Consider the following 23,562-nt stretch of genomic DNA (forward strand, 5'->3'; position numbering starts at 1 on the left):
AATTGATTGACCCCCCACACTGCCCAGGCCTGCACTTTGGATAAATGCATGCTCTTTATCCGGTGCCAAGCTCGTGGGATTCGAGTTCAGACTAAAAGATGGAACACGATTGCTACAATGCTGTCTATACACCACTCCAGTATCTTGTCTGCTCCACCCTAAACTCTCCTCGAGACACAATCTCCTGACTCGAAGTCCCAATCAGCACATGATAGACGCCCTCTTCACTCTTCCACATATCCTCGATCTCGTCCCAAAAGCTGGTAGCGTATTTGTCAATGTGGATGTCTACCGATTTCTCCTCTGCTGGATGCAGGAACACCTTAGTGAATCCGTGCAGTTCCTTGACAGGGCGTGGAGTGGCTGAATTGGGCGCGGCGATGTAAAGCTGTAGGATCTGCGCTCCTGCCACTGGGCCTGTATTCTTGACTAGAACCCTGGCAGTGGCTGGACAGTCCGGTGAGAAGATACTCGGAGAGACAGTCGCTTCAGGAAAGACGCTGAAGGTCGTGTATGATAAACCATGTCTGCAGTGGTCAGCATGCGTTTAGTGAGTAAGATTATCAACCTACCCAAATGGAAACAAGACCTTGCGGCCGACTTTGTCATAGAATCGATATCCCATATACACATCCTCACCATAGAGCATTCTACCGCCAACGCTCATATTGTTCAGATACGCGGGATTGTGCCTCACATCCACCGGCCAGGAAAGCGGCAATTTCCCACTGGGGTTGACATCTCCAAACAGGACATCGGCAATGCCATGACCGGTTTCATTGCCCCCATACCATGCCTGAACAATCCCTCTGGCTCGATCCGCCCACGGCATGGTAACAGGAGTCCCGGATTGGTTAACGATGACAGTCCTGTCAGCCGCCACGTCAAGCACAGACCAAATCATCGCGTCAATGCCCGGAGGAAGATCCATATCCGGACGGTCAAATCCTTCCGACTCCCAGTCTCTGTTGAGTCCCGTGCACACGATTGTATAATCCGCCTCTGCAGCGACTTTAACCGCATTGGCAACCATTTGCTCAGGGTCCATGTGTAGACACGCGCCGAGGTGGGCGGCGCCACCACCAAAGTGGACCACACCGATAGCTTTCATAGGACTGGTGTTGGCAGAGCCGAACTCAATTCGAATTTTATACGTCTGTCCAGCAGTGAGCTGCTTCTGGCCAACCTCCTGCACCGTGCCCTTGCCGAAAAAGGCCGTTCCGCGGGTTTGCCGCGAGGTGTTGTCAATGACCATCTCATCGTCAATGAAAAGCGTGGCCGTACCGAAGACAGTGAGTCCAAAGTCCCATAGTCCAGAGACATCTGGCCTGAACTCTCCGACTAGAGTAGCCCAAAACAGACCCCTGTTGAGACCGGGAGCATTGTAGTCCATCAACTGAAACGCAGTGTTAACCACCGGTTCGGTCGCCAATAACTTGCGCTCCTTTTTGGGCGGCTCATTGTAGAAGTGGATGACGGCATTGCTAAGCATCCGATCGATGACAGGAAGCATCTTGTGAGCATATGCTCCCGCTTCATAGATGATCTCAGCATCGGGAAGGGCTTCAACGACTGCATCATATAAAGAGACAGTATAGTATGGTTCAAGAGAAGCACTACCGCCGCCTGAAATAGCGGGGGTCTTCACATGAGAACCGATGAGCGCGATCTTCTTGACTGTCTTGGGAAGCGGCAGTAGATTTCTCTCATTCTTCAGCAGCACGATGCTGTTCGCGCACAGCGTACGGTTCAGCTCCCGGTCTTCTGGGAAGTCTCGGCCAGTCTCCTCGGCCGACGCAGGTGCGCGGCTGGCGCGTTCGACAAACTCTAGCACCTTGCGAGCACGCTTGTTGATCGTCGACTGTTTGATCAACCGCGCCTGCATGGCTGATTCGATGTACCTTCCGCGATATCGCGTCGGACCCGGCATCTCGAGATCGAGACCAGCATTCATCGAGTCGATGGTGGTGTATGTTCCTAACCAATCGCTCATGATCAAAGGGTCCCAGTTCCAGTCTTTGCGGACAATATCCAACATGGCAGGATTCTCAACGACATGCTTGCCGTTTATTTTGTTGTACGAAGTCATCAAGGCTCCCGCACGGGCGTCCCGAGCAACAATCTGAAAGGGACGCAGGTAGATCTCCCGAAGTGCTCGGGGAGTGACCAGCACGTCAACAGCGCGGCGCTCATGTTCCTGGTCATTCCCGACGTAGTGCTTTACCGTGGAGATGACCCCTGTACTCTCGCAGCCCAGGATAATCGACTTGGCCATGATTCCCGAGAGATGGGGATCTTCCGCGAACGATTCAAACCCGCGTCCTCCCAGCGGCGACCGCTGCATGTTGATCGTAGGCCCCAGCCAGCAATGCGCTCCCTTTGCGAGACATTCTTTGCCGAGCAGGACACCAGCTTGATGCAGCAGGTCACTATCCCAAGTGGCGCCTAGGGCTGTGCCACATGGGAGACACGCAGCGGGAACACCCGCGAAGAACTTGGTGCCACGGATACCATTTGGGCCATCAGTGGTACGAATCGGAGGCACATTGAATTTGGGGATTGCATGTGTGTGCCAAAAGTCACTTCCTATTAGCCATTAGTACATGTTGTAGGTAGTAGTTGCGTCAACAATAAGTACCGGAGAGAAGAGCGATCTTGTCGTCCTCGGTGATATTGGCTAAAACATAGTCGACGTCGAATTTGGGTGTCATCTTCAGTTGGTTGTCATTGATGGTTATTTTGTCATTGCCTCAGACCAGCACAGCTCCAGTGATCATAAAAGTATGGTATGGTTAAACAAGATGACGATCTTCACGGCCCTCGAGCCGAATTCCCGATTCGGTGCGGGACCAAATCCGTCGAGAGTATCCTGATGGACTTGGCAACCCCCACGCGATGTGGGTTTTATCTGATTGGAAGAAGGACTTTTGTGTCTCACAAATGAAATGAGTCGTTGTATCGGTTAAATGAATCTCACCGTGACAGTCGCAGAGTCCTGTCAAGCTGACAGTCTGCCAAGCTCAATTGCCGACATGAGATCTTAGCCTGCTCACGCAAGAACAGTGCTTCCTGACTCATTTCGCTGCTCCCTCGTCATTGCTCAAGTGAAGAATACAGGTACACTGAAATAGCCATTGTGATCAAGTGTCCGAGCTAATTTTGTACCAGGCATGAGTGTCATATATATATCGGGTTGACAGCGGGTGATGGCAATCACGACCTTGGCAAGAATATGACGCTGTAAGGACTATGCTAGGGTTCAGTACCTCTGTATTTAGGAAGGGCATTCCTACGCGTATGGCAGCGGATTATTCTCAGTTCAAGCCATGCTGCTAGCAATTGGTTTCTTGCGGACATTGTTGCTGAGTACTTCGAGCTCCACTGCCTATCCAGTAGCGGAGAAAGCCGATGCGACTTGGCGACTGAGCTGTGCACCTTACGGTCAATATAACTGCGGGATTATGTCCATGCGGATGTCGAGATGAAAGAAATGTGGTCATCGCAGTCGACAAACGCTCCTGATCGAGAGCACCAGATGCCTCAATCCGTCAGCACACAACCATGACGGCTACCACTACTAGGACAATTACTCCAACCGGTGCTTCGTGACAGGCAGAGAGACAAACACAGCCGTGGCGAATGTGAATAACAATATGACTCCTCGTCGTCACCTTAATCAAATTAACTTCCCTGGACACTCAAATAATCAGTCACCGCCAATAGCTCTCACCCGTCATGGGGGCCCGAGGCCAACATTGTCTGTGTAATGCTTCGCCTTTCAATACTGCAGGACGATGACGATCGACCAGAAGCGAGAGGCCTGAGGAACGGATAGATCAGAGAAAGGTCAAGGCGGAACGAGCCAAGCTTGGCGAACCAGTGGACCAGGAGCAGGCCTTTCGCCAGAAACGGTGGGACTGGTACACTCCGAATGGCATTGACTGGATTTTCTGCCAGACTCTACCAGACTCTGAAGGCCGTTTCGATCCCTGAGCGCGCGACTGATCTCATGTCCATGTCCCCAGCAGGGCATTGTACCAGAGCAACCGAGAACCTACCGCAAGAGATCGCCACATACGGCATCGAAGGTATAACATGAAGGGCAACATCAATCTGCACTCTCTTTGATACCTTCAAAGCGCTGGATGCTGGCGAGAGCCGGTCATAAGGACTGGTTCCGAGACAGAAGCAATTTGTCATACATCTACCGGTTCGTGAGTCTTGCTCAGCAGTCTGGCCTCCTCGGGGAGCCCTCGGTAACCAATGAAGCTTTGGACAATTGGCCTCATGCAAACGGCACTCTATGGGTCGTCAAGGGAGTACCAGGGACGTACTGTCGCAAGTCGCACTGTGAAAAGCCTATCCTCGTGATCCTGCAAGGCTGCTTCTGTTCAAAGACACTTTTGCCGTACAATCACTTTGCGGACCGAAAGAATTGACATAGCGTTCAGGGAGTGGACTGCGAGCCAGCAGAATAGAGCAAGGTTTCTGGAAAGGATATCCAGGAGGACTGCTGATCGTTCTACCTCTTCATTGATGGTGGTGTCATTGCGTCCCAGTAACGAATGCGAGCTATTGCTACTAAGTTTAATCCGGAATTTTGGTTACATATTCCTACTGATCAGTTATAGAATGTAATATCTCCCGCTTGAGTATTGAAACCTGGGGAACTAGCCACCACCACTCGCGTGCAATTAGTGCTTACTCTCTGGTATATTGGTGCAGACTCAACCTTGAACCGGCACGAGTCATCACTCATTTAATGAACCCATGCAGGAGGGGTGTAAAGCCCAGCATTGCCGCTTCATTGTCACATTCTCGAGTTCAAGTCAGTCCACACTCAGGCAGAATTGCTCAACATTTTGTGGTTCGTGATTGAAGCAGTCAGAAACATTCCTCGGCATTTTATACTGAGGCTGAGACATGGCTGATATGTCTGCTCATGATTGTTGAAACCCCGCATTGTGTTGTTTGCATGATTGGATGCAAAATACGGTGTAGCATTCTGAATACCAAGCGTCTAACCGGGTAGAACACTAGTGGACACTCGGACCCCTGCCTAGATTCGGGATTATTTATACAAGGGTCTAGAAATCCATCCATGAGGTTGCAGTGATCCTGGTTAGTGTTGCACCGCCATGGCACAATTTCCCTTGTTGGTAGACTCCATTACCCCGGAGTCCGATGCCATTCTTCAGGGCCGAAGAGCCGGGCTCTTTTGGGATAAGGCAGAGAATATTTGCTATGTTTCTTAGCTTACAGCATGTTGCCAGTGCACTCCACCAAGCAATGTCATTGGCTCTCTTATCGATGGAAGGATACGTGGTGGTCATTTCGTGGTTCCCCTCGTAAAGACGGCCCATCCAATAGGCCGCCCATATGACCCAAGTAAGACCGTCTGATCTCACCATTCCTTGCCGATAGGCTCGTCTTTTCCCTAGTCAAAGCGGTTTTCATGGGTCGATCGGTATGCGCCCGACTTCTCCGTGGTAGAAGACCTCAGAGAGCCCTTCGGGGACTGCCTATGTTCTTGCGAAACTCCACAGTTGAAATCATGTCCAGCGATGATATCGAGAAATATGCTATCTTAGATGCAAAAGGATGGCGACCTCGGCCACCGCTAAGACGCAGACGTCGGGCTATCGCATTCCAATTGCTCATGATATTCATTGGTCTCTGGATATGTTACGACTTTGTTGCTGGGCCTGTGAGCCTTTCATCACCGGATAAGGCCAGTGGCGGCGCGATCCACGTTCAAACCTCGCCGCTGACAGATGGACTGGACTTTGTCAAAGACAAGGGCGCGTCGATAGACCCCAAACTGACGCGACTTGAGCCCACTGAGTCAGAGCTAAACCCCGAAGATCCTGTAGTCGTCCCTGGTGACTTACCTGACAAACAGCCAACTGCGCAAGGGATAGACTATGTACCACCGCCTCGAATTGACTTGAGCATGGCCCTCGATCGGATGATTGCCATTCTGCCGGACGAAATGCGCATGCAAAGCCTCCTACGTCCTCTCAAAGCGACCGGCGGCGAACGACTCCGTGATCTGGGTCTCCGAACACGCGATTTCTGGGCTTTGTTCGAGGCGTGGGAAACCGTGCACCTGGTGCCAACCGATGATGGCCTGTACATCCGCGACGACATTATCCAGTACCTGCGACGACATCCTGAGGTGGCAGAGAGTATGGTGAGAAACACAACGGACATTATCCGCTCCTATGAGTCGTATCGCTCGCTCATTACCCGACTATCATCACTACTGTTTCCGTGGACTGCACCGCATTTTCCGGACCATATTCATCTTCATACACAGATCCATAGTGGCGGTCGGGGGCTGGTCTTTTCGGCCGGAGACAACCAGGCACCTTTTCTGCTCGCTTCGATTCCCGCCATCCGCCAGTTGGGATGCGACCTGCCAATTGAGGTCATGTATCTGGGCGACCAGGACCTGAGCCAGGACATGCGTGAGCAGTTGGAGGGGCTACCCGGTGTTACTACACGAGATCTGAGGCAGATGGTGGACGACAATGGCTGGACATTGGCTGGATGGGCCGGGAAACCGTTTGCGATTCTATTTTCGAGTTTTAGGGAAGCGATTTTTATTGATGCCGATTCGCTTTTCCTGCAGAACCCGGAGATCTTGTTTGAAGACGAGGCCTATCAAAAGAATGGGGCCTTGTTCTTCAAAGACCGCCTGATGATGCCCGAGTCTAAGAAACGATGGCTGCAAGAGATTCTGCCCAGACCAGTGTCCAACAAAGCCATGGAGAGTCGCTTCTGGAGGGGTCAGAGTGGTCATATGCAAGAATCAGGGGTGGTTGTGGTGGACAAATGGCGACATTTTATTGCGCTGCTTCTGGTGACGCGGATGAATGGACCTGACCGCGACGGCGACAAGTCGAAGCACAAGACGGGCGTGTATGATATGGTTTACGGTACGTTCCTGCCTCTCTGCTGTACGTGACTTTGGATTGTTGCGAACTAACGATGCAAATCAAACAGGCGACAAAGAGACCTTTTGGCTGGGATGGGAGCTGATCGGGGACCTGGATTATGCGTTCCATGATGGGGATGCAGGCGTGATGGGCACTCTGGAGAAGACTCCCCCGGTAAAAGGTCTACCGGCACAAGAAGAACTGAACAAAACCAATACCACGGACCAGAAAAAGACAACTGCGCCAGAGATGTACACCATCTGTGCTCCCCAACTACTTCATCTTGATCGCAGTGGTCGACCGTTGTGGTTCAACGGCTGGCTCCTCCCAAATAAGTTCGAGAAAGGCAAGGATCGAGAGCCTAGTCGATTTGAGGCCTTCTTAAGGGAACCCCGAGAGATTCGCGACCCGGGCGCCTGGCAATTGCGGGCGCATAACATCTGCTGCTTGACCTCGGAACATAAGGGAGAATTCAGTCCAGATGAGAGACACGCTCTTGATATGATCATTGAGTCAGGACGGCGTGCAGGCGTGCTGGGTACCAAGGGTATAGCACTTTAGCACTCAAGCAAGGTCACTGTAAATATTTGGGGCTTTTTTGATGTACATAATTGTAGCTAATAATGAACGTAACTGATAATGAAGAACATAAAAAGAAACTAGCGTATGCATCACTTTTTGGCAAGACCCCTGGTCCTGTTGAGCCAATCACAGCATGTCCTCTTGTTACCACATCTGCGGCTGCCTGATACTCAGGTACTTAGGCACTAGGGCTCAGTTACGGCTGAAGCTGAATATTAGTACCTTGGAGTCCTTACTTCTGCACGAATAATTTCAGCCTGTTGGAACTTAGTGTGGGTCTCGATCGACTCAGCTTCAGATTGGCGTCAATAGTTCACTTAGTTTCAATAGTCCAGCTAGGATTGACAAATGACAACTCATGAATACTTGAGTGCATCCACTGAGATGCATCTGCGGCCCGAAGGAAAGAGGGTTGTTCCCTAATCATAGTCTTCACAGGACGATTTTCCCTCGTCGCATTTCTGGTCTCCACGTCAGATTGTCAATCGCATTCCTGAAGGCTGTTCGTGGTATGATCAGCCGAATGAACACCGACGATCTTCATGCAAGGTGATATGACTGCAGCACGCAGGATACACCAAGAGAAAGATAAATAGCAAGATGCTCGCTCTGGATTTATTCTCCTCAGCATTACACGGCGCATTCTCACGATGATCTTTACAAACGCCATTCTGGTGCTTAGCACCTTGCTCCCTGCTACTGTCCTCTCCTTCGAACACATAGAGGTAAACATCTCGCCATTCATCTCACCATTCAATTATTCTGACTGACCCTTCAGGACTCTCTCTTCCCCGCCAGATGTTGGCCCGACCCCTGCGCCGGGATTACCTTCAAGAACGACACCTACGTCTGCGGAGACCCGCGCCTCGGCCCCGTCGTCCCACCCCGGAAATTCCCTCTGCGTAACGAGCTACGCACCTACGCGCGGTTCGGCGCTCTCTGTCCCGCCGAATTCCTCGACAAATGGGCCACCGACGTCGCTCCAAACGGGACATACATCTACCCGCCCGCCAACGGCTTCGTCGTCGACACAGAGAAGCACCCAATCCTCGGCAACGCGACCCTACCGGTTGGCATGAAGCTCGACCGCTTCGGGTCAGAGTACGGCACTTTCCTGGCGCCGCTGGGAGCACCGTATATCGAGCGCTCGCTGCCGCCGAGTAACCTCAACACGTTTGGCGGGGATTACCCGTACAATTACCACGTGTACCAGGTGACCAAGGAGTTTGTTGTTGGGCTGGGGCCCATTGCGCCTTGGTTTGAGCAGCCTGGGATGGGGACGCAGTTTGTGACCTATACCAATGTGCTGGGGTTGATTAATGGGGGGTTCCTGAGACGGTTGAATGAGAGCGAGTATGATGAGAAGGTGGAATATTCGAATCCGTATACTCCGGGGCCAAATCAGTAATGCATGCGCTTACGAGAATTATGGGCCTTGTCTTTAGATATTTTAATAATAATACAATCATCAGGCATGATGCCTCAGCTCTGAGCGCATTCGTCAACATGCTAGCATGATGCAATTGGATGTCGGGAATAACCGCAGTGTCTACTACTCTGCCATGGGCGGCTACAATGTCTTGGAGAGGAAAGAGAAAGCGGGCCAGAGAGCTGTCAATCTAGCCAGCGATCCTATCGTGATTCCAATAGCAAGAGTCGGCGACAGACTTTGGGTTGAAGGGATAAGTTTTCGATGATTTCCGGTATCTAGTGCGATGGCCACAAGGGCTGTTAAAGTGTGTTCGGCTTTTGCGGAACCGGGTACCTGCGTAGCTGCACTCCCAAGATGAGTCTATGTTAAACAGCTACGCAGTTACTACTGCCTTATTCTTGTTTGCATCGACTATTTACGCCTAAATACATGTTTCTCCTTCAGTCACTAGACGCAAGAATCCGCCAAGATCTGTCCGAACTTTGTACACATATTCCGCAGTTGAACCATGTCCCGCTCTTGACTTGCGATGAAGGATTATCTGATTTAACAGCGTTTGGAGAAGCTCGCATGGCGGAAGTTGGACACCTTTCCGCGTCAGACCAAGGCTTCTTCGTGACGAGTGGTTAGATGCCGGAACCCTATCTGCGACCTATGTGCAATTGCAAACCTTCTCCATTTGGCGTGTTCCTCTTCCTTACAGTACATTCCTTCGAGGCACTCATTAAGGTTCCATTCATGCACTCTGTCTCCATCCAGCAACAGCCTGAGGACTCCCACGCGCTCGTAGATCATCCTGCCATCATGATAGAAGAGAAGCAATTGCAAGAGCTCATGAAGTACACAAACCAGATAGTCTGGATGCATCTTATAGTCGACTCCCGTCTCCTTTATTAAGCTGAGTAGTCTACCAATCTCGGGTGACCTCGGGCGTTGCGTCCTGGGTATCACAAACCTGCGGTCTTCGGTAGTGATATTCCGCGGACCAAGCAGGTTCTCCGGGATACCGGTTCGAGTGCGGACATCCAACTCGAGCGTCTCAATTAGAATATGCGCGTCTGCAGACGCATGTGTTGCGTTAGGAGGCCCGCATTGGAGGAAGCGCTGTAGAACCCTGTACAAGTCCCAGCAATCCCCTAGAGCGCCTCCGCTTACTGAGCGGTATTTAAAGTACCAGGACTCAATGGGGCGCGTCCCGTCGTCTTTCAGAACATAAAACTTGGCGCGTGCATGCTTGAAACGGGTGGGAAACTTTTGGGTTGGCATGAAGAGAATCAGGCGCTGTCTCTGGAAGAACACAATGTCCGCCTCATATCTGGATGCAGCGAGTTTGTTTAATACTTCCCAACCTTCAGCTCGAAACTGGTGGTTGACCAGCAAAAGTGGATAGTGCAGTAAACGCTGTCCGTGGGACGCATACTTGGTTCCCTCAAACCGCTTTTCCCGCGGCGGGGACGGGGTGGGGTAATTTGGTAGTTCAATGCTGACTGGATCCCGTTCTAGGAAGCTGTATTCTATGATAATGTCCCGGAGCTCTCGTGGAAGAGATAGAATAGTTGGTTTTCCAGACGCAGCTGGACTGGAGATCATAATGATGCGTAGAGAGATGTTTGTCAAAGAATAATAGCGACATCAAGAGAAGAACCTACTCCATCATGTGATGCTGCTTGGCCCTCTAGCCCTCTCTGGTTGGCGCTGCAATTGTATAGTAACATGCTTTTATATCACCAGAGAAAAGCCAGAGATAGGTTTCTGGACTTTCCAACTGTGGGGAACTCCATTGTATATCTATAATACTTACCCATAAGCTACGTGGGCGTCAGGAAATGTCCGTATTGTTGTTGGTTGGAAGGCGCATGTGTATTTCCCTTTTTGGTCCCCGCTATCGATAAGCCCGCAGTATAAGATGGACTTGCAACCCCTCATCCTCTTTCTCTTTCTCCCATCGTCTCATCTTCAATCTTCTTTATCTTCTTTCATCTTCCTCTATAGAAAAATGTCAAAACTCTCCGACTATCGCCTGTTGTGCTTCGATGTTTATGGGACCCTAGTCGACTGGGAATCCGGGATCGTGAACGCCTTCCAGCCGATCCTCGACAAGAACAATCCCTCTGTTTCACGCGAGCATCTTCTTACTGTCTACCATGAGCTCGAGCATGAGCAACAAGCTCTGACACCCGATATGCCTTATTCCGAAGTCTTAGCAAAAATCCATCCCAAGCTCGCTCAGCGCCTCTCCCTCGCCCCGCCGACTGAGGAAGAGAGTATCGCATTTGGTGAATCAGTCGGAACATGGCCCGCCTTTCCCGACACTGTGGATGCTCTCAAGCGTCTATCAAAGCACTACAAGCTGGTGGTCTTGTCAAACGTTGACCGGGAATCATTCGCCAAGACGAACGCGGGGAGTCTGCAGGGTGTCAAGTTCGATCGCATCATCACCGCGCAAGACGTGGGCTCGTACAAGCCTGACCTGCGCAATTTCGAGTACATGTTGAAGACTGTACAGGCCGAGTTGGGTGTCGAGAAGAGTCAGGTCCTGCAAACGGCTCAGAGTCAATTCCACGATCACCAGCCTGCCTCCAAAGTCGGGATCAAGTCGGTGTGGATTGTAAGGCCAGGAGCTATTATGGGTAACACCAAGGATACTATCTATGATTGGAAGTTTGACACTCTGGGCGATATGGCACATGCTGTAGAAAGTGGCCAATGAACGAGACATCTATGAGAGCAGATTTTCAACGCAGGCAATCATATTGCTTATCTCAAATAAACTCCCGCAATGAAAATGGTCCAACATGGACAACATAAAAAATGTGGCCCATCCAAGATGGTGCCTAATCTAGCCACTTCTAAACACGAGCTTCTTCATGCCGTGATCAACATTAGGGAATTATCCCAGTCGCAGATGGCAGGGATGCCAGGTTATCATACCCTCATGCTAGGATCTACTAGTTCATAAAAAGATGTTATAATGTCATATAGACAATCCATGGGAGCTAACCCTGTGAGGTAGTCTACCTTTAGTTCAAGGAAAGATATACTTTCAGATGCCTGCAAACAGAAAGGCAGCATACATCTTAGCTTCCTTAGGTTTATAGACATCTGCTGCAGTTCTATCAATAATAAGAGTAGTAAAGAGGTTGCAATTACAACTAGAAGGTGATATAGACCATAAGACATGGCCTCATGTAGGCATAATTCTAAGTACTATATAAGATCATACACCACAGTTACTAAGTTCAAAGCCCAGGGACTATTCACATGAATAGGTATAAATAACAGCTAATTTTATGATAGTGTAGCCTCTTTCTAGAATAGTATGACATTAAAAATGCCAGGCAATAGAGATTCTATCACTTATAGCTACGTAAAAACACCTAAAGAAGTTAGAAACCAGTTGTTCTTAGCTACATACTAATGTCTGCATGCTTCAATATTTATTTCAACATGGTCTTGCAGAACCATAGGGAGAGTATCCCTATCATGTCAGCCACACCTTTTTTGAAAGTGAATATCTACCATTTAATTGTTGCTACTCTCGCAAATGTTCTGTATGTCTTATACCCCTGGTCGACTTCATAGCCTTAAGGACCGCCCATCAACTGAGTACGGCATGAGGCTACCCACACCAACTTCCTTGGGATTGCGCAGAGCAGGAAAAATCCAAAGCTTCGAGGCTCGCATCGACGCAGCAGAAGCACTCAAGATGGCAGCCCTAACCATGAAACGACAGTACGACAAGTCACACCAGCCTCTGGTATTCCACCCAGGCGACAAGGTCCTGCTACGGCTTCACCAGGGATACAATATCCCTAGAGCACTGTCGCCAAAGTACAGCGACCAATACGCCGAACCATTCAAGGTTCTGCAGCGTGTTGGGCCCCTAGCGTACAAGATTGACATACGAAGCACATGGAAGATCCACCCCGTCGTATCTATCGCTCATCTCGAGCAATACCCGCAAGGTGACGACCCATTCAACCGACCAGCGCCGGACCAACCGGCCCCCATCCAGGTCGAAGGGCAAGACGAATACGAAGTGGAACGGATTGTGGCGAAACAAACGCACGTCACGGAATCGGGCAAGACAAAGACTCAATAACTCGTTAAATGGGTTGGATATTCACTCGTCGTTTCCTCAAATACAGTTTCTCTCTCGTGTAAATATTGACTAGCTATATGACACCAAAGCATCTAGACTTATATTGTTTGTGGTCGTCTCGAGCCGCAGGCAATCACTTTCCAATTGCTTCAAGCTCATCGGACATACCTCGGCACAATAGTACAAGGATACGTATGCTCGGCCATCTCGAGTCTCCCGATTATTGAATTCAGGCTAAATACACTCCATTTATCCGTGCTTTAGACGCGTTCCGATTCCATATACTTGGTTACTTGGATTCGTCATGGATTCACCAGCAATATCTCTTTCTTTGTCCTAAGGCTATCCACCGACACAAAGCGTCCAGTCACTGGATAGTGAAGGTATTCGGCGTCGTAAGATAGTGGAAAATAAGTGTTACTGGGAACAAGGTATATAGAACTATTGGGTGTATGTTCAAACATACTGGTGTTGTTTAAGTCAAAATGAATGATGCAGGTGTAACAGGAAAATTGACAGGGTAAAATGGTTTTATTGACATCTGAACAATGCTGAATGATTGTGACTATCTATATTGTCTAATACATTCCACTGAGCCGAAACGTCTACCATAGTATTGTATAGGTGCAGCCACAACTTCACGAGATAGTCGAAACATCAACATATGATGCTTCTTCTAGAGTGATACAACCACTACGAGCTGGCAGTCTTGGGCAACTCAGCTCGCTCGCGGTGATCCAAATGCTCCAGCTTCTCGGACGTCTTCTCGCTCGAGTCCGGATCTTCACCCAACAAGGCCAGTAAGCCGATCTCTCTCTCGATGCGACGCTTCAGAGCCTCGTCCTCGACGGCTATGCTTCCGGATCCGAATAACTCGTCCATCTCTTCCAATGTGCGACCCTTGGTCTCGGGGACGAGGAACCACACATACAGGACACCGATGGTGGTCACCAAGCCGAAGAAGATAAAGGTACCGTAATCAGAAGCTTCGATGAAGGGGGAGGTTGATAGACCGACCGCGAAATTGTTGAGCTACCTTCTGTTAGAAATGTGTATATGCCACGATGGAGTACACATACCCAGTTGCTACTCCCGCCAATACTAACACCTTTGGCGCGCATGCTCAAAGGGAAGACTTCCGACACGACGATCCACGCGACAGGGCCTGCTTCTGTCAGTTCGTCTGTCAGAGTCCAAGTCAGAAATTGACTTACCCCATGCGTATGCAAAGTTGATAATGAAGATCCACACAAAGACCACGGCAGCCCAGCCAGCTCCCTTGTGATTCTCGAACTCGCCCGAATACGTCCCGATGATGCCGGCAACGATAAAATGGCAGACAGCCATACCGATTCCTCCGGCAATCAGAATCTTCTTCCGGCCGATGTTATCGACCCAAAGAACAGCGGGGATGGTGAAGACAAATTCGAAAATACCTGCGACACCGGTTGCGAGGAGGGAGGTAGTCTTGCCGCCTAGTTGAAGACCTTTGAAAATCTGCGGACTTTTTCAAGTCAACACAATGATATTGACTTCAAGAGTAATGCACTTACGCATAGTAGTTGATCCTGTGAACTGTTAGCAAGCTTCTTATTGCACCAAATGTATTGACTTACGCATTGATTCCGTTCCATTGCTGGAAGACCATGATCATACACTGCGCGAGTCAGCGACTTGCAGAGGACGCGGAGAGAATACTTACCGCTACAGTTGTTCGTTTGAACAACGACTTGTCGGTGATTAGAGAGAGATAGTCATTGAGCCCAATCATGAATCGGCTCTTGAAGGAGCCATCCTGGTACTGAGGATACCTCTTCCGAGCGGCTTCATCCTCGAACATGCGCAGAGCCTTGATTTCGAGAAACTCAATGCGGACTGAAATGTCATCAACAGAGGTATCGCGAAGTCTGGCCAGAGTCTGTAAGCATTCCTCTTCCCGTCCTTGATTCATTAAGTGTCGCGGGGATTGCGGCATGAAGAGTAGCATTCCCGCTGCCAGGACTAGGGCTGGAAGGATCTGGATGCAAACGGGGATCTCCCAGGCAGCAATGGATTGCCCCTCACCAGTCCCTCCAATATAGTTTGTCCCGTAACCGATCTAAAACATCAGCATTCGATCATCCTCGAGCTGACTATATACTTACCCAGAAGCTGACCATGATGCCAAAAGTAATGGATAACTGCTGCACAGCGACCAGAGAGCCACGGATTTCCGGCGGTGCCTAACGAGGTCAGACAGAATCGTCATATAGGTCCTTTGAACATACCAGTTCCGCATTATACAGAGGCACAATCATACTCAGGTTACCCACACCCAGACCAGTCACAAACCGCCCAGCGTAGATGTAGTCCGCGTTCTTTGTGCATGCTTGGACAATGACGCCGACGCAAAACACAACCACAGCAATGACAACCGTGATGCGACGACCGGTAGCATCCGCCAGATATCCGTTGATGAGAGTCCCGAGCCATGCACCAAGTTCCAGAATCGCGGTCAACATTCCCTGTTTCACACCAGTGGTCTCTGCGTATCCTTGGGTCTGGAAGTGTGAGCGACTATCGACGTTAGGTCGTCAAGAGGCACATACTGCTTCAATGAATGAGTGCATTGTCAAAATCTGCGCGAACATTCCTTGGTTGTCTGGATACGTCAGCCTCTGAAGCATTCCTCATGGGGAGTAGGGTGATAGGAGACGCTCATACATCCATAAACTAAGCCACCCAAAGAGGCGAACAAGGCAATACCAAAGGTCTTCTTGCTGCTGAGCAAGCCACGCCAACCAACCTTTCCTCCGGCCAGTTCGGCTCTTTTGGCCGAAATGTCTTGGGAAGTCATGCCCCCGCCCATTCTGATGGATTGATGTAGGCAAGTGGATGAACAGAGGTGTAAGACAGAATCAAACCCGTACTAGCGAGAGACCAGAAAAGTAAAAGAAGGGTTCAATTGTCATCAAATATATAGTTGACACACAGCTAGGTTCGGAACACTCGGCAGCCAAGGGCGTCCTGCGAGAGCTTCTATTGCCAACAAATGCTTGATTTCAGACCGATAGCCGACCAGAACCGGCGCGAGCCTCCCCATCAGCCCATGCATTTACCCCCTCCTGTGTACGATTCGATTTTCGGCAATGATCGGTATGGATTTATCCTGAACCAATGGCGGTGATAGACTGAATGGGGATTGGTCCACTTTTCCCCGGCCTTTATCCCCGTGGGGCCACAGTCGCCTGGAGTATGTCCATTTTCTTGTCACAAACATTCACAATAGTGGAATCGTTGTTCAAACTGTCGGTAAGTATAACACCGCAGAAAAAACCGCGTTGTAACCTGGAAGTGTATGCCTTCGATATTTGCAATATTATTAAGCTTCGTGGCTGCCGGTACGAGACGCCATGCCGGCTGCCGGCGCGGGATCGCAATCACTTTCCATACAGTACCGGTTAGTCGTGAAGCTAGGCAGGGAAACGGTCATAGAGCGGCGCCAGTGCTTTAGCGCAGACAAGAGCAACTCCAGCGTACCAATCATAAGCACAAGGAGATACGTACTGTCTCAATCCGGGGGTGAAACCGACTCAGGTCGTCGGAAGAATACTCAGGAGGGGAAATTTCTCACCTTTCGAATCGAGTGGAGCTGGAACAACCCAACGTTGATTTTAGCCGGAATTCTCCCCTGTGGACTGCGGTATCATTCATGTTCGATTGGACCTTAGCAATCGATGCATTGCAACACGTCATAACTCATAACTATCTATGCGGCATAAGGACGGCATAATGCGTGGCTGGATACCATGGCTCGACACATGTCGCTAAAACCCAGAACATGGACACCGAAGTTACTGAGTCTGTCGAGATATTCGAATGAGAAGGCACAAGATGCTGTGGAATACTCTCAAACAAAGAGTTGCCACAAAATATCGCGCGCTCCTGGTTCGAGTCTGATTTCCATCTCCAGAAGGAACTTTCCGGATAAAAGACGAGCTTTTCGGCGTCAACTGTCAGGTTCTAGAATATGATCTAGAATAATCCATGACGTCTGTGGCCATGCTAGATAGGGGGCTTTGATAGTGGGTTCCAGACATAAACAAGAACAAGAATTGGATACTAAGGTAAAAGCAACCTCAGGCAGTCTTAGCCTCAGGCCACAAGAAACCAGATAAAAATGATTAGTCAGCGTTCTCCCAGAAAGATAAACAGACACAAGTCTGGACCTCTTTGTCAGTGCTATGGACCTTTCTCTTTGAACTACAACAGTTGAGTGGAACCTGCCTAAATCTGGCTGCGGTTGTCTTTCCCAGCCAAGGGTGCCCAGCATGGAAATACAAGGCCATATGCGCCACTTTTCGTGAAGCGTCTGCAGATGATGGTGATCCTGCATATCTCCGTGGACCTTCACCTACATCATCTTCGAAAATCGACGCGCGGATGTCTATCTCATCCAGCACAATGGTTAAAGTCCGCCTTTGAAACTCCATGCCCAACCAATGAGGAATCAGTCAAACTTTGTCCTACAAATAGCATCGGAGTCTTTCCGGGCTCGATGCAAGTTGCTGACAGCCAAGACTTTCCGCCGGCAGTGAGCTCCAGTTTTCCCCCCCGCTATTCCATACTGCGACTTTGGTTCACCAGTACCGTTCGGCATTGTTGGCCAAGATCAAGTGGGAAAGCAGCATAGCCACTTTGTCATTGATAATAAAGCACAGTCTCCGATTTTTGACTTCATCATCGGCGGGAATCTGACATCTTGGCTGGCGTTAACGCCTTTCTCCGACACATCCGTCAGCTACCGAGCAGAGTGTAATCGGCAGCCGGTGGCTGTGCATACACCATATCAAGGCCCCGGCCAATGAGCCAGGCCACTCACGATGTCGAGTCTCCTGTTCGATTGGGTTCTTTTGAGATGACGAGTCCCTATCTTGGCTTCCCCAGTACATCGATTTGACCCTGGGAACCGCAAAGTTTCTTCGATTTATTTGGATGCCTAGCGGAAGTCACAGTGGCAGGCTCTATCTGCAATATGTTGTGGTTCTCTAACTTGTTCGTGTTGAAGTGGCGTGCAATACATATATGGAAATGAGGTCTAACGAGAAGATGTCGATTTACTTCATGTGTGAGAGGCTTCAAAGGCGGTAGCCATGATGATTCTCAAACTCGTCAGTTTCATTGGTCTCCTTGTTGCTGTGAGTCTAAATGTTGCAGGTAAGGTGTGAGCACTGTACAATGCACTATACGTCCTAACGTTCTTAGCACATTCGGTGCAAACCTCCGTCTGGGATAGCGAGACCCGAGTCGAGGATACCATTATCCATACGCAGTCTCATCGAGTCGACGCCTACTCACACTTTGATTTGTCCTTTAAGCTTCCCGGGCAAGGAGCGCTGAAGCTGAGCCTGGAGCCGAACCATGATATCCTCACACGGGATTCCCGTGTCCAGTACATCGGTACAGACGGCGTAGTTCGCAGGAGGGAAGCCGTGAACAAAGCCGAACACAAGGTGTTCAAAGGAGTTGTGTCTGCTCAGCAGGTTGGCTCAAACCCAACTTGGAATCAGGTTGGCTGGGCGCGGATATATATACATCGAGATGGGGATGATCCCATGTTTGACGGTATTTTCAGCGTGGTCGGTCAGCAGTACCAGGTGACGATAATATCAGGATCCGGAAATACCGGGGAGCCGCACATGGTTGTTCACTATCACTCTTCATATCATGAATGGGACCAATTAGCACCTCGGTCGCCGCAGTCTTCGGGGAATCCTTTCATCACAGACGACGATTTACCATGCCCTAGCACCAGAAGAGTCGCCTTGGTAGGTATCGCGACTGATTGCACATACTCGGCCTCGTTCACCTCCAGCGATGAGCTCCGTCGAAACGTCATCAATATGGTAAATTCAGCTTCGGAAGTCTACGAGCGGACCTTCAACATCTCCCTCGCCCTCCACGACCTGACCATTAGCGATCGAGATTGCCCGAGCAGTCCGTCGAGTTCAACGCCATGGAATGCCGACTGCTCGGCAGGAGATTTAAACTGGAGACTGAGTCGATTCACCTCCTGGCGCGGTTCCCTCAACGATGGCAATGCATACTGGACGCTGATGACCGGCTGTCCGTCGGGTCAGGAGGTTGGTGTCTCTTGGCTCGGTCAATTGTGTACTTCCAACCCGGGACGGCAAAGCGCAAGTGGTGCGAACGTGGTGGCACGCACTCGCAGTGAATGGCAAGTTTTTGTGTAAGTCCTCCTTGCCTTGCACACGCAATGTTTCAGTTGGCTGAACTGCGAATTTTGTAGCCACGAGTCAGGCCACACATTTGGGGCCGTCCATGATTGTGAGTCAACGCAGTGTGCTTCCGCCCAGAGTCAGTGCTGTCCGTTGTCCTCCTCCACCTGCGACGCAAATGGCCAGTACATCATGAACCCGGTCTCCTCAGCCTCGCAGACAGCATTCTCTCCATGCAGCATCCGGAACATCTGCTCGCAACTCAGTTCTGGGCGCGTCAGCACGCGCTGCCTGGTCAGCAACAGCAACATTACCACCATTACAGACGGGCAGTGCGGGAATGGGATTGTGGAAGTTGGCGAGGAATGCGACTGCGGCGCCACCTGCGATCAGAACAGTTGCTGTGATGGCTCGACCTGCCGGTTGCGAGCGGGGGCTCTCTGCGATGATGCCGCGAGTCCGTGCTGTACTAACTGCCAGTTTGCTTCGGCGGATACAGTTTGTCGTCCGAGCACCGGCCCCTGCGATGTTGAGGAGACGTGTACTGGCAATTCGACCATATGTCCCGCGGATCAGGTTTTGTCGGGTGGACAACGCTGCGGGGGTGGTGATGGGGGATCCTCGTGTTCCAATGGAGAATGCCGGGGAAACGAGAGGTCATGGGTGGACAGTCATCGATCACTTATTATTGGTCTCGCTGCTGGGATTGGCGGTGCGCTGGTTCTTGCCATCTTGGCTTGCATGATCTGTAGCTGTTGTCGACGGCCGTCAAAGAAGGCATCGCCAGCTGTGCCAGTTGTGTCGCAGACCTATCCCCCGCCGCCACCTTATCGTTACGGTTAGGATGATTTAACGAGCCCAAGTTTTTAAAATTTGTAGAGGATCTTTCTGCAGCATAGCAATCGATGAGCACGGCTACTTGGTGCTACACTCATGTCCCTTTCTCACTGGCTCTTTATTGTACAGAAATTGCAATGTCCATGAACCCGAGTACGACATGCCGTTAAACTACTGCCCTGTCATAGGTATTAATGTAGTAGTAACTGACTCTGTCTATTCATGCATTGATAACTGGCAGATTGCGAGTCAGATATCCTCGCCACTCGGGAAGGGTACGTTTCCAAGGAGTATTCGTGGCCCTTTGCAGGTCTTCGATGGCGCTGGCGTATTTGATCAGAGTTGATTCGGCAAAGGCAGTCTGCATAATTGCTAGTCCGTACGGCATCCCTGATTCCTCATTGACACCAGCGGGGATTGTAATGACAGGATATCCCGCCTGTGCTGCAATCTGAATACTTTGGGCCACATCCGGCGGTACCAACAAGCCGTCCAGAGTGCGGTTTCCGTGCTTCAACGCCGCATCGATTCCCTCTTCACGTGTAGTACGTCTGCAGAATTCCAATGCTTGCCAGTATGTTTCGTTCATGATGCCTTTTGTAGCCAAAGACGCCTCGAACCCGTCCTGCCCTGAACCGAATGCCGGATGGACACCGGGGTAGCCGCCTTCCGTCCCAAAATTCGCTCTATTATACTCGACCAAGTCTTCCAGAGATCGCATATTGGTGTTGTTCAGTTCCGAGAGATAGGCTTTGATGTTGTTGTAAAAGTCGACCTTCACGTAGGTGTACTCGGATTCATTGGGATATCCACGTTTACTCCCATAGTCCCAATCCCATCCGTCCGGGGACACAAGTTGACGATAGTGGGGAAACTCGGTGCCATTGATGATGGTAGCGCCGGCATCCTTGATCAAATCCAAGAGCTCCATCAACTGAGATACTTGGTCTGGATCCCCTAAGCGCCACACAGATTCCCATGGAAGGCCGAACACGGCACCCTTGAGAGATGATCGATCGCTCAGGTACTGAGTATAGCCGCCAGGAGGCGTCCGGCCTCGCTGGGCCAAGGTGTAGTTATCGCGCGTATCAACACCATGTATGACGTCCAGGACGTAGGTCGCATCGCGCACCGTTTTCCCGAACACTCCCACTGTATCTTGATGCAGTGATTCAGGGATAACACCGTCGCGTGAAGTGAGGCCGACTGTAGGCTTTATACCAACAATAGCATTTCTCTGCGCTGGATTGATCACTATCCGTGATTGTCAGAGATATTCCGAAGTATGGAGCTCCATATGAGAAACGCACCACTGCCATCCGTCTCAGTACCAAGAGCAAAAGGCACAAGGTTGGCTCCCACAGCCACACCTGAGCCAGAACTGCTGCCCCCGGGATTGACTGTGAGGTTATATGCACTGCGGCACTGACCTCCTCGAGCGGAATAGCCTTCAGAGTAGTTGTTGGATCGCATGTCAGCCCATTCGCTCAGAGCGGCCTTCCCCAGCAACAGCGCCCCCGCTTCCCGCAACCGCCGCACAACAAACGCGTCGCGTGGCACCACCGAGCCCAACAGAGCCCAACTGCCAGCGGTTGTCTCCATGCGGTCCTTGGTCGCGATATTATCTTTGACAATGAATGGAATGCCGTGTAGTGGGCCACGTATTTTACCCTGGGCGCGTTCAACATCCAAGGCCTCCGCGATAGCGAACGCGTCGGGATTGTGCTGGAGGATCGCACTGTGCTTTGATTCAGCCATATGAACTGTGGTCGGCGCTGGCAGTAGAACAGGTACTCACTTGAGGTAACTATCCGTTTGGGAGATACGATCCAGGTAGCAATGAAGCAGCTGAAGGGTTGTCAATTTCCCGGAGGTTAGGTACTCCTGCAAGTCGTCGATGGTCACTTCTTCCAACTGTATTCCATGACAAGGTCGCATTGGAAACAAAGAGGAGCCACTGGTACCAAGCACTGGAAAGTCATAGACGGATGGATTCCAATAAGTCTGGACGTCCAGGAGATGGTCTTCTGCCGGCTGTGCATTCGCCGGTAGAAGTAGGGGCAACAACAGGAGAAGGCGAATCATGAAGGCGGATGTTTGATACACTATAGGTGAGTTGGTCCTAATTTAATGCTCAAATAAGTAATACTCCGTACTGCCCAGGTGATTTTCTGATACTTTCGCAGCCCCACTGTGATTTGTTGTGGGGTCACAGGGATGAAGTGGCTACAGTGCAGACTCATAGCCCTGATGATAGTCCTATAGAACTGCAAGTATTTGCATACCCGAATTTCATGTCTCAGGCTGAGCAGTAGAGAATATACATATGCCTAGAACACTAGCTGATCCGCCAGCTTATCTTTATTTTCTTACACATACTAACTGCAGATTCAGGTCAGAGCTCCTCAGTCTTGCCTGTTAGGCATGTTGTGATCCTCACTGAGAAACCCTCCTGATTAGTTCAACCCCAGGTCCGATTCTGGTATCCTAGGGCAATTCCCCGCCATGATGAACCAGCTGTTGTTCCTAGCAGTATCCCGAGACTTTGTAATGAACCCACATCCGGCCTGCTGTGCCCTTATCATTTGCGCGTCCTCGCCCCCCGGAATTGGCGCGGTAGTAGAATACAACTCCCTCGGCAACAGTTGGAGTGGTAAGCAGAGAGAAAGCTGCAATAAGACCGACAAGAAGTCGCATAGTGGCAGATTTCTGACATTCAGAAGTTAGCACTAATTGCTCATCAGAAGAAAGAGCCTGTCATGATTTATTAGATCCAACCTTTGCTGAATGAGAACAGAAGAAACGTCAAGCACTAAAGCAATATTATATTTTGCCGGTCTATATAATTACTGTTTAGCCTTTACCTGATTATGCTCCATAGTGAAGATGTCATACCTTGTAACAGGCCTGAGCCGAATCAAGTTTGACTAGGCTAACGGATTTTAAGTACAAAAGGATCGATCAGAGAAGAAAAGAAGAAGGATAAGGAATCGGCAACAGGTTGCGAAGGATTTTCTAGGGGTGAAAAGCGTGAAAAGTCCTGGACGCCTTGGCAGAGAGTGGCTTCTTCAGAGATGCATAGTTTTCTGTAGCTCTCGTATTTTCCTCTGGCCAATGAGCAAGACCATTCTGAGAGAGGCGATGATGCCCTGACCATTGGACCAGAGCTACAGCCACTATACGCATGATAGACCAGTCGACAAGGCCAAGTGTAAGACAAGCAGCAGCTGAGGGCTTTCTTGTCGATGACAGTTGATTGGGTTGATCCACATACTAATTCAATTCTGGATAATTATCTCAGTGCTTGAAGTTCAATCTTGACGACAGGGAGGGACGCGCAATGTTAGAGACCCAAATCTTCACATACTCCCATGAGATCAAGAGCATTTGCAACAGACGGAGCAGCATGTGGGGTAAGAACCCAAGCTTTGAAAGGTGGAAACCCTAGAT

General features: G+C 50.2%; 9 protein-coding genes across 9 annotated transcripts; 5 read left to right on the top strand and 4 right to left on the bottom strand.

Moving 5' to 3' along the window:
• Positions 1-124: 124 nt before the first annotated feature.
• Positions 125-2,711, bottom strand: ALT_0062 (beta-glucosidase H; the record flags this gene model as incomplete). Its single annotated transcript, XM_033563055.1, has 3 exons — positions 125-527; positions 573-2,586; positions 2,639-2,711. The coding sequence occupies 3 exons, from the start codon at positions 2,709-2,711 to the stop codon at positions 125-127; spliced, it is 2,490 nt and encodes an 829-aa protein (XP_033418946.1).
• An 850-nt stretch (positions 2,712-3,561) lies between these two features.
• Positions 3,562-7,502, top strand: ALT_0063 (putative alpha-1,3-mannosyltransferase; the record flags this gene model as incomplete). The annotated part of the gene is made up of 5 exons (XM_033563054.2): positions 3,562-3,605; positions 3,810-3,911; positions 3,958-4,088; positions 5,547-6,941; positions 7,009-7,502. 5 exons carry the CDS (start codon positions 3,562-3,564, stop codon positions 7,500-7,502), a joined length of 2,166 nt encoding a protein of 721 aa, XP_033418945.2.
• Positions 7,503-8,173: 671 nt separating this feature from the next.
• On the top strand, positions 8,174-8,931 carry ALT_0064 (TNT domain-containing protein; the record flags this gene model as incomplete). Its single annotated transcript, XM_033563053.2, has 2 exons — positions 8,174-8,248; positions 8,302-8,931. The coding sequence occupies 2 exons, from the start codon at positions 8,174-8,176 to the stop codon at positions 8,929-8,931; spliced, it is 705 nt and encodes a 234-aa protein (XP_033418944.2).
• A 621-nt stretch (positions 8,932-9,552) lies between these two features.
• On the bottom strand, positions 9,553-10,545 carry ALT_0065 (uncharacterized protein; the record flags this gene model as incomplete). The annotated part of the gene is made up of 1 exon (XM_033563052.2): positions 9,553-10,545. The coding sequence occupies one exon, from the start codon at positions 10,543-10,545 to the stop codon at positions 9,553-9,555; it is 993 nt and encodes a 330-aa protein (XP_033418943.2).
• Positions 10,546-10,951: 406 nt separating this feature from the next.
• Positions 10,952-11,665, top strand: ALT_0066 (putative haloalkanoic acid dehalogenase; the record flags this gene model as incomplete). Its single annotated transcript, XM_033563051.2, has 1 exon — positions 10,952-11,665. One exon carries the CDS (start codon positions 10,952-10,954, stop codon positions 11,663-11,665), a length of 714 nt encoding a protein of 237 aa, XP_033418942.2.
• A 996-nt stretch (positions 11,666-12,661) lies between these two features.
• ALT_0067 (uncharacterized protein) lies at positions 12,662-13,057 on the top strand (the record flags this gene model as incomplete). Its single annotated transcript, XM_033563050.2, has 1 exon — positions 12,662-13,057. One exon carries the CDS (start codon positions 12,662-12,664, stop codon positions 13,055-13,057), a length of 396 nt encoding a protein of 131 aa, XP_033418941.2.
• A 693-nt stretch (positions 13,058-13,750) lies between these two features.
• On the bottom strand, positions 13,751-15,905 carry ALT_0068 (putative glucose transporter rco-3; the record flags this gene model as incomplete). The annotated part of the gene is made up of 10 exons (XM_033563049.2): positions 13,751-14,089; positions 14,137-14,222; positions 14,272-14,561; positions 14,611-14,625; positions 14,674-14,714; positions 14,760-15,155; positions 15,202-15,279; positions 15,325-15,597; positions 15,646-15,698; positions 15,761-15,905. The coding sequence occupies 10 exons, from the start codon at positions 15,903-15,905 to the stop codon at positions 13,751-13,753; spliced, it is 1,716 nt and encodes a 571-aa protein (XP_033418940.2).
• A 2,284-nt stretch (positions 15,906-18,189) lies between these two features.
• On the top strand, positions 18,190-20,118 carry admA (ADAM family of metalloprotease ADM-A; the record flags this gene model as incomplete). Its single annotated transcript, XM_033563048.2, has 3 exons — positions 18,190-18,253; positions 18,302-19,286; positions 19,347-20,118. The coding sequence occupies 3 exons, from the start codon at positions 18,190-18,192 to the stop codon at positions 20,116-20,118; spliced, it is 1,821 nt and encodes a 606-aa protein (XP_033418939.2).
• Positions 20,119-20,332: 214 nt separating this feature from the next.
• On the bottom strand, positions 20,333-22,197 carry ALT_0070 (amidase family protein; the record flags this gene model as incomplete). Its single annotated transcript, XM_033563047.2, has 3 exons — positions 20,333-21,366; positions 21,423-21,850; positions 21,911-22,197. The coding sequence occupies 3 exons, from the start codon at positions 22,195-22,197 to the stop codon at positions 20,333-20,335; spliced, it is 1,749 nt and encodes a 582-aa protein (XP_033418938.2).
• Between the last annotated feature and the right edge of the window lie 1,365 nt (positions 22,198-23,562).

Source organism: Aspergillus lentulus (assembly GCF_001445615.1).
Source record: "Aspergillus lentulus DNA, contig: Alt01, strain: IFM 54703, whole genome shotgun sequence".
NCBI classification, from domain to species: Eukaryota; Fungi; Ascomycota; class Eurotiomycetes; order Eurotiales; family Aspergillaceae; genus Aspergillus; species Aspergillus lentulus.